Source organism: Lotus japonicus, chromosome 1 (assembly GCF_012489685.1).
Source record: "Lotus japonicus ecotype B-129 chromosome 1, LjGifu_v1.2".
NCBI classification, from domain to species: Eukaryota; Viridiplantae; Streptophyta; class Magnoliopsida; order Fabales; family Fabaceae; genus Lotus; species Lotus japonicus.
In genome coordinates, this window is record NC_080041.1 from 48839732 (window position 1) to 48850240 (window position 10509).

At 40.7% G+C, this 10509-nt stretch overlaps 1 protein-coding gene across 1 annotated transcript; it reads left to right on the forward strand.

Annotated features, from left to right (window-relative positions):
- The first annotated feature begins 973 nt into the window (after nt 1-973).
- LOC130742391 (gibberellin-regulated protein 6-like) lies at nt 974-7195 on the forward strand. Its single transcript, XM_057594528.1, has 4 exons — nt 974-1136; nt 1261-1299; nt 6551-6584; nt 6734-7195. Exons 1-4 carry the CDS (start codon nt 1074-1076, stop codon nt 6913-6915), a joined length of 318 nt encoding a protein of 105 aa, XP_057450511.1. The 5' UTR covers nt 974-1073; the 3' UTR covers nt 6916-7195.
- Nucleotides 7196-10509: the final 3314 nt, after the last annotated feature.

Genomic DNA, 10509 nt, shown 5'->3' on the forward strand with positions numbered 1-10509 from the left:
CATGGTACTGAATGCTAAATACTCACCTCAAGTGGTAGGAGTTGGGGACATATGGGTTGGGTAGAGGAGGTCCAGGAATCGATTCCTGGCGGTTGTAATTTATCTTTCCGATATAAAAAAAAAAATTAGACAAAAATGATATTTTCCATAGTTTTAAATTTTTACCAAACATGAGGACGAAGGAATGTAAGTTTTTCCTTCCCAATATATGATCTTTAGGAGGATCTTCAGTAGCATTTTCCCTTTTGCTGCTAGCTTTAGTACCGTTGGTTCTTCTTTGTAAGACCAGTTACTGCAATGTGCCTCATTTTCTCGTTCTTTCCTTATAACTTGGGTTGGGGTACCCTATTACACTCCAATTTAAACAATTCATTGGCTTATCAAAAAGAGCTAGTGCTTCAACACATTATTTGTACTTTAAGTTTGGAAATTATTTTATAATTACTTCTGAAATTAAAAATATAAATGGGAGAAGTTTATAGGTGTGAAAATTGATTATAAGAAATAGAAGCAGATTACATTTCACATTTCAGTTTCTTTTCTATCTTATTCTTACTCATTTTTCTTCCTATATATCTCTGTATTTTCTATCTATTACATATAATATTTCTTATTTATCTTTCTTCTCTTCACATTTATTCAAGGTAGAGCTGTTTTTGAAATATTAACATAACTTTTTTCAATACACACAACCTAGTTGCATTCAAAGCCGGGAAGAAATCTAATATGAAATTATTGAATGGTGCAGAAATTTGGGATAAGATAGTACTACTAGCTAGCAATGTAGGTACACCAAGTTCACGTTATCAATGAAGATATGTAGATTTACATATATAATAAATTATAGTATATACTAGTAGAACATAACTATAATAAAATAATACATTGCAGAATCCAAACTCCAATTATCCAATTTGCTTCAAGTTGAGACTCGAGCACTCACTCGACCACCGCATCTATTTATACCCCCACACACCCTCCACATCTGAATCAAACCAAAATCATTTGAAACAACAGGCCCCTACACTTCACTGTTTCTTTTCTCTCTTTGTTTCTCTTCAAGGACAAAGACCATGGCTAAGCTTGTTTGTGTTCTGCTTCTAGCACTCATTGCCATTTCCATGATCGCAACACAGGTACACAAATAAACAATTTACATGTATGAACCATTAATTGTACGTTGTTGCACTGTAATACTCCAAGTCTGAAGAAAACAACAAACCTTCTCTAAATTGGTACTACATTTTTTTTATTTTTCAGGTTATGGCAAAAGAGAATGCTCAGTATCACTTGGACAGTGTGAGTATATATATATATCCTCATTTTCTCTTTGTTTTCAGCATTTTTCCACCTCCCTTGAAGGGTATTTTGCTATTAGAGATATACTATAGACTAGTTAGTTCTAGTCAACTATCCTGTTAGTTGACTAATAGTTAGCAATTATAATAGTCTTTAGGAAAGACTATATATACCAATTGTATCCAACTGTAATTGTTACCAATTTACATAATAGAATTCAGTTACAACAAACACTCTCTCTCTCTACTCTCTCTCTCTCTACTCTCTCTCTTTTCTGAGTTTGGTTCATCTTCAACATGGTATCAAGAGCATAGTTTCGATCCATAGCCATGGCTGCCAGTGTTTCTACTACTGAACATTCTCTTTCTAAGTCTCTTTCACACAGTATAAGCATCAAGCTTGATGAGAAAAATTTTCTTTCATGGAAGCAGCAGATCGAAGGTGTGATTCGATCTCACAAGCTTCAACGATTCGTTGTCAATCCTGTGATTCCAGATCGGTTTCTTTCCGATGAAGATCGTGCTTCTGACAATGTCAATCCTGCATACTCTGCTTGGGAACAACAAGATTCTGCGTTGTTCACTTGGTTACTGTCATCGCTTTCTGAGTCTCTGCTTCCGATTGTAATCAATTGCAGTCATTCGTATCAGGTTTGGGATGAGATTATTGATTTTCATGAATCGAAAGCACAAGCTCAGTCAACACAGCTTAGATCTGAGCTCAAATCCATCACCAAAGGTTCGTTGTCTACCTCTGAATACTTGCGTAAGATCAAGTCGATTGTCAACACGCTGATTTCGATTGGAGATCCTGTTTCCTTTCGTGATCATCTTGATTTTATTTTCGATGGACTTCCAGAGGATTTCAGTCCTCTGATGACTCTCGTGTTCAATCGTGGAACTCCGTGTTCTATCAATGAAGTTGAATCGATGATCATCAGTCATGAGGCACGACTGGATCGTGTTAAGAAGAAGCACTCGAGTGATTCATTGATTACAGCGAATGTTGCGCAAGCCAGTGTTGGATCCTCAAATCACTCCGCTGCCTCTTCGCCAGCGCAATCTTCTGCGAATTCGTATGATACTCAAAATTCGAATTCTGGTGATTGCTCTAGTGGTGATTACCAAGGGGATTATCGCAGCGGTGGTGATTATCGTGGTGGTCGCGGCGGTGGCCGCAATGGTGGTCGTGGACGCGGTCGTAAAGGACGGGATTCTTCGGTTCAGTGCCAGATTTGCTCGAAATATGGCCATGATGCCTCTATATGCTATCACAGGAATACTTCTGGTTTCTTTTCACCATATGGCACTCCTCAGAATGGTGGTTTTGCACCTCAGTATGGCTTTTCTGGTGCAATGCCTCAGTTTGGGTTTCCTGGATTTGGTGCTATGCCTAGTTATCCTTCAATGGCTGGTTTTCCTTCCATGCCTGGGTTTGGTCTTCCTGGTAGACCTACTGCATCTTCCTGGTATTCTCAGCAGTTTTTCCCTGGTGGCTATGCACCTTCCAGTTCACATCTACAGCAAAGTTTTCAATCTGGTTGGAACTCTCAAAGAGCCCTTCATCCTCCTCAACCATCACACTCTCAAAGACCACCACAGTCTTATCTTGTAGGCCCTATAGCTTCTTCCGATACCAGCTCAGTGTTAGGACCAGCACCTCAGGGATTGCTTGCAGGGTCCAACTCTCTTCAAGGAGCAGGAAACTGGTATCCTGACTCTGGGGCTACTCACCACATTACCAATGACTCTACTCTATTCTCAGACAGCAATTCGGTTGCCAGCAATGACCATGTCCTCATGGGCAATGGTCAAGGTGTGTCTATTCATTCCATTGGCACAGCTAAGCTCAATTCCCCTATACAACCTCACACTACTTTAACACTTAGAAAACTGCTTTTGGTTCCTACAATCACAAAGAACCTTGTTAGTGTGAGCAAGTTTGCAAAAGATAATGGCGTCTTTTTTGAGTTCTGGCCAACTGACTGTTTTGTGAAATCCCAGGACAATTCTGATTTGCTCCTTCAAGGCAAGCTTGGCAGTGATGGACTTTACAGCTTTGAAGATTTTCAACCTGCTCAAGCTTCCTCTACTGCTGATAAGCATTCTTCTTCTACAACTCCCTTAGTTTCTGTTTCTACTTTACAATCAAATAAAGAGCCAGTGCAACCTGTTAGTCCAGCACCTGCTCCTACTTCTTATGACCTGTGGCACAGTAGGTTTGGGCATCCTCACTATGAGGCACTCAAACATGCCCTCATACAAAGTAGTATAGCTGTTCCATCTAAGCCTACTAATACTGTGTGTGCTGCTTGTTGCCTTGGAAAGTCTCATAGACTTCCTTCACACACTTCTACAACAGTTTATTCCTTTCCTCTTCAGCTAGTGTTTATAGACCTGTGGGGACCAGCTTCTGTTCAATCATCCTGTGGTTATCATTACTTCTTAACATGTGTCGATGCCTATTCTAAGTACACTTGGATTTATCCTCTGAAGGTCAAATCAGAAGCTTACACTGTCTTTACACAGTTTAAAGCAATGGCAGAACTGCAACATGGTCACAAAATTAAAGCTGTGCAGAGTGACTGGGGTGGTGAATTTAGGCCTCTCACTAAATTCTTTGCTGATCATGGTATTAATCATCGAGTTACCTGTCCACATACTCATCATCAAAATGGAACTGTTGAAAGAAAGCATAGACAAATAGTTGAGGTTGGCCTCACTTTGCTTGCTCATGCTAAGCTTCCAATGCAGTACTGGGATCATAGTTTCTTGACTGCTGCTTATCTTATCAACAGAACTCCAACTTCAGTTCTTGCCAATGCTAGTCCTTATAGCAAACTTTACAATCAAACTTATGACTGCAAGTTTCTCAAAGTTTTTGGATGTGCTTGCTATCCTTTCATCAGACCTTATCACAACATCAAGCTGGCATACAGATCTAAAGAATGCATTTTCCTGGGTTATTCCTCAAACCACAAGGGCTATAAGTGCTTGGATAGCACAGGCAGGATTTACATTTCTAAGGATGTTGTGTTCAATGAAGAGAGGTTTCCCTATACAGAGTTGTTTCCTCCTCAGTCTCTGAGTTCTTCTGTGCAGACTCCAATTCCAGCTCACATTCCTCTTTTCCCTGCACCAACACAACAGCAAACTCCTCCTGGCTTTCATCTTGGTAGTCCTGCATCAGAAGCAGCATCTTCCACCAATACACTACCTTCTCAACAAGCTTCTTTACACGGTGATATCCCTGTAGTGGAATCTCCTGCAGTCTCTTCCACTGTGCAAGCACAACTTCCAGCACCTCCAGTCAACACTCATGCTATGACAACAAGGGCAAAATCTGGGATAGTGAAACCACGGCTGTTTCCTACTCTTTTACTTACTCAAGCAGAACCAAAAACTGCTAAGCAAGCTCTGAAAGATCCTAAATGGATGAAGGCCATGCAGCAAGAGTATGATGCTCTTCTCTCTAATCACACTTGGTCTCTAGTTCCTCTTCCGCATGGACGAAAATCCATAGGCTGTAAATGGGTATTTCGGGTCAAAGAGAATGCTGATGGGTCCATTGATAGGTACAAGGCCAGATTGGTGGCCAAAGGCTTTAATCAAAGGCCAGGCATAGATTACAATGAAACTTTCTCTCCGGTTGTCAAGCCTACAACAATTCGAATTGTTCTTACCTTGGCTGTCACTCATGGCTGGCACATCCAACAACTAGATGTGAATAATGCTTTTCTTAATGGCTTCTTGGATGAGGAAGTGTACATGCAGCAGCCCCCTGGTTTTGAAAGTCAGGACAAGACCTTGGTTTGTAAGTTACAAAGATCTTTGTATGGTCTCAAACAGGCCCCAAGGGCTTGGTTTGAGAGACTCAAGGCTGCCTTACAGAAATATGGATTCAAGTCCAGTAGGTGTGATCCTTCATTGTTCACTTACTCTTCTGGTCATGATAGGGTCTATCTACTTGTATATGTCGATGATATCATTGTTACTGGCTCCTCTATTCCTTTGATTCAGCAGTTGGTTCAGAAGCTTCATCAAGACTTTGCTTTAAAGCAATTGGGTGATCTTGACTACTTCTTAGGCATCCAAGTTCAGAGGTTAAAGGATGGTTCTCTCATTCTTTCTCAGACCAAGTACATTTATGATCTTCTTGAGAGGGCTAACATGGCTGAAGCAAAGGGAATATCAACTCCAATGGTTAGTTCAACTAGATTAACCAAGTATGGGGCCAATTACTTGACGGATCCTACTCTGTACAGGTCCATAGTTGGGGCCTTGCAATATGCAACCCTCACTAGACCTGAGATTAGTTTTTCAGTAAACAAAGTCTGTCAGTTTCTCTCCCAGCCTCTTGAAGAGCACTGGGCAGCAGTGAAGCGAATCCTTAGGTACCTCAAAGGGACTGCTAATCATGGTTTGTTACTGCAGAAGGGTTTTAAGCACAAACCTATGCCTCTCGAGGCCTACTGTGATGCTGATTGGGCATCTGATCCCGATGACCGGAGATCTACTTCTGGTTTTGGCATTTTCTTTGGTCCAAACCTAGTTAGCTGGAGTTCTAAGAAGCAAACTCTTGTTGCTCGCTCCAGCACAGAAGCTGAGTATCGAAGCTTGGCAAATACCACCTCTGAAATTCTCTGGATTCAGTCCTTACTTCAAGAACTGCAGATTCCTTATCACACTCCTCATGTCTACTGTGACAATATGAGTGCTGTGGCTCTTACTCACAATCCTGTCCTCCATGCTAGGACCAAGCATATGGAGTTAGACATCTTTTTTGTTAGAGATAAAGTTCTTAACAAAAGTCTCATTGTCACTCATGTTCCCTCCTTGGATCAGGTTGCTGACATCTTTACCAAAGCCTTATCACCCACAAGATTTGCTGCTTTGGCTTCCAATCTCAAGGTTGTTGACAAGTTCTCCCTTCATCACCCACCTTGAGCTTGCGGGGGTGTATTAGAGATATACTATAGACTAGTTAGTTCTAGTCAACTATCCTGTTAGTTGACTAATAGTTAGCAATTATAATAGTCTTTAGGAAAGACTATATATACCAATTGTATCCAACTGTAATTGTTACCAATTTACATAATAGAATTCAGTTACAACAAACACTCTCTCTCTCTACTCTCTCTCTCTCTACTCTCTCTCTTTTCTGAGTTTGGTTCATCTTCAACATTTGCAAAGGTCACACTCATTCTGAAAATTAATATCTTGATTGAATTTTTTCTTCCATTCAATTTCAGGGGAATTATGGACCAGGGAGTCTAAAGAGCAATGGTGAGTGATCTTTACTCAGTACTACATGAGTACATGTTTGTACATTAAGTAGTAGTTGTGCATCATGAACCTTGAATTTGTGAATTGAATGTAATCCAAGGTTTTAATATATTTGTTTGTGAATTAATTTGGTTTGATTTAACCTGCAGAGTGCCCATCACAATGCACTAGAAGATGTGCACAGACACAATATCACAAGCCCTGCATGTTCTTCTGCCAAAAATGCTGTGCCAAGTGTTTGTGTGTCCCTCCTGGCTACTATGGGAACAAGTCTGTGTGCCCCTGCTACAACAACTGGAAGACCAAGCGTGGAGGACCCAAATGCCCTTGAATGATTTCCCACAGTTCAAACTTAATTAATTTTATATTAATTATATTACTCAAAGAAGTGGAGCTATATAGCCACAGATATTTCTACTTGGGGGTAGCACACCTACTGCAGTTGGATCATCACTATGACTATAACCATCATGTTCCCTGCAATGAAATTAATTATATCGTTAATTTTGCTATAGGAAACCTGTATTGATATATTTGAACCCCTCTTCCTAAACAAGCAACAGAGGGCTCTTCATATAATTAATTAATTAATAAATTGTCTTAATTTCTCACTTGTCCTAATTACCTTGTTGTATAATATAATAATCTCTTTTCCGTAATTTTAGTTTGTTGTTTGGAGTCACGACATGTCTTATAGTAGTTTAACTTCAGAGAACTTAATTATATAAACATATCGCTGAGTAGCGATTGACCACAATATGCGTTTCATTCTCCTGGACGATGAACGAACTCTTGACATCATAGTTACAAACTAAACTAATCATTCCTTTCATTTTTTAACAATCTAAATAAAAAGGACGGACCACTTAAACTTGTTGATAACTAAACATTTAGATGAAATGAGATTTGGGTTTGAGTTTTTTTTTTAATGTAACGATGTTAAATATTTAGTGTAGAAATTTTGCCGCCAATAATTATATTACTGACTCGAATATATTGTCTCAAGATAATGTATAGTTCTTTTAAAATAAATAGAGTCCTGGTTAAAGTTTTAGTGGTTTTAAAAAAGGTTTTTTTTTTTAAGATTGAACAGCCAATATTAATTAAATAAAAACTCAAAAGCCCAACAAAAAATAATCAAAGCAAAAAGATAAAGGAGTAAATGTCTTTCATTGACTAAAAACCGAAACTAATTGTCTGTTTTTTTAGTGGGAACTAATTGTTTTTTTTTTCACATTAAAAAGATAAATTACACCGTTTAGAGATTATTTGTTTGACTAAAAGGATTGTCAAATCACTTTCCACAAAAAAAAAATAGAAATTGTCAATTTATACTACTTGAAAAATTAGTTTAATATTTTGACAAAACAATCAGTTTAGTATAAAATGGTGAGACGTTCAAAAAAAATGGTGAGCCGTTATTCTCATTGGTATTTATTTACACAGCTAAATTAATTGGTGGATGACTGTTAGGCCCAAACTCATTCTCTAGCTTAACTCCATTGCTAATAAAGATTAAAGCCCAACAAATAAGCCGCATGAAACCTGGCTAGTACACTTATATGCCTCCTTCAACCTTCGTTTGACAAAAATAATAACCCTTCACAGTACCCTTTTGACAAAAAAAAGCATTCAGGTTACAATTCCTTAAGATTGAGCTGAGGCTTTGTATTGACAAAAAAAACTGAGGCTTTGTTGAAAAAATAAAGCTTAAATAACCTTTTAGTCCCTGATATTGTAAAAAGAATCAAATTAAGTCCTTGAAATTTTTTCGCATCTAATAGAATCTATAGAATTTTTTTTAATCAAATTAATGACAAAGTGTGTTTTTTTGCCTTTGTGTCTCAAAGTTTACCCAATCATAAGTTCCACGTGGCTTTTACATATCTAGTCATTTTTTTAATTCCACATCATATATTAAAACCTAAAATATAAAAACTCAAAAACTAAAATCTAGAACTTGTTCCAGCCAAGAACATAGAGATAGGGTATAGTACCTAGAGTGATGAGATTGTAACAAGAGAGAATCTAGAGAGAGATATGTGTAACTGCCTGAATGTAACCGCTTAAAGAGAGAAAATAACTGAATTAAGAGTTTGTTATTGAGTAAATGAGCCAAGAGTCTCTTACATGTGGTAACCGCTCCCTATTTATAGGCTAGGGGTTGGGCCTTGCGAGTTTAACTATCCCTATTGGGCCAGTTGGGCCTCGCGGGGGAGGCCCAACTCTGAGCCTGTGTGACCACCATGAGGCGGGCTACCCTAGGCGAGCCCTCTGGAGGGCTCGCTCAGTCCACAAGTCCACAAGACACCGAGCTCGAAGCATGAGAGCTAAGTGTGTCTTTAAAAATGAAGGTACAAACATCATAATAAGCTAGCCTAAGTTAAGTCTACCGAGGAATATAGTAGGTCGCCAACATGGCGTGAAGTGAATACAAATTTATCTTTACAAATTTCCTGAAGTCCACAAGTCCATAGGTGCACTTGTGGCGACGAAGACAAGCCCGCTCGCCTTGTAGCGTTTTGCGAGCACCCGTTAGTTTGCTGTTACGGCACGTGAGGGTCATGCGTGACATGTCGGTTGAATTGTAAAGGTTAGCGAATCTTCAGAATCTCAACCGCTACTCCCGAAACGTCCCCTCGAATCTTCATAATCATGATAGAGCCTGTCCCTCTAGATTTTTGGCCAATCAACCGCTATAGCTTCCCATTTAATGCGTCGTTCGCTCTTCCCAAAAATCTGCGCCTTTCCCCAAAGTAATCATTTCTTTTCGTCATTATGAGGCATGATTCTCCACTACTTCCCCATGATCTCAACCAACCATCCATAGGAGATTCACACGCGTCTCCCTCCAACAGTCACCCCCTTCCTATAAAAACCTTGTTCCTCTACCGTCTGGAACTTTCGAAACCTCCGCTCTTTGCATCCTTATTTCGCTCCCAAGAACTTCTTAGAAAACCGCCGCTCCAGCGTCACTACTTTTCATTCCCCCAGATTTTACCTGCTCGTGCTTGTCTCCAGTGAATTCCCCTACTGAAATTCTTCATCTACACCCCTTCTTCCATTCCCTTTTCCGAAAACGTCTCCCAAGCGTCACGCTAGAAATTCCTCCCGGAGCGCCACCCCGGCACCAGCGGCTCCGGTTGACCCCACTCCCCCCGGAGGCATTCTCCTTGACGAGGAGGCGGCCAAGGCCTTCTAGTTCAAAGTATTCGCCACCCTTCCCCAGTCTGTTTCCGAGAGCCCTACTCAAGAGGCCATCCATCTGGCCTTTGAACATACTACTGACGAATCCATCACCGACGTTGCTCGTCGGGCCGGTGGGCTCTGCTTTGAGAAGCCCCTTGAGTCTATCCTCTACGCCAGCGTTTGTAGGAGCAAAGACCGTCCGTGGAAAAACCGCGTGATTGAATACGCCGCGAAAAAGAAGAGGTCTCACTTCTTCTATGTCTATGAATACCTTCACCTCGATCCCAAAATCAAATTCTCGTTCTCGTCGTTCCTCTGCCAAGTAATGAAGGAGGTCAACGTTGCCTCTTGCCAATTGCATCCGAACGCCTAGGCCTTCGCGAGGTGTTTCGAGATGCTCTGTGATGTGGTTGGCCTTGAGCCCTCAATCACCCACTTCTTCTACTTCTACGCTGTGGAACCTAATTTTTTGCGGTCCCACGGTTGGGTTTCTCTGAAATCCCACGCCGGGCACCAACGTCTTCACCCTTTCAAGAGTAACGCCAAAAACGGATTTGTCCGCCGGTACTTCCGGGTAATGGTCCGCCTCTCGTATCCCGAGGTCTTCACCTCGCGGGACGGGACGGGACCGCCCGCTTCCCTTTTTACTGGACCGAGGCCCCCCATGATTATCCCAAAACGTTGGCGGCATCGCTGAGCGACGAGGACAAGATTATCCTCAGCTTCTTCGCTAAAC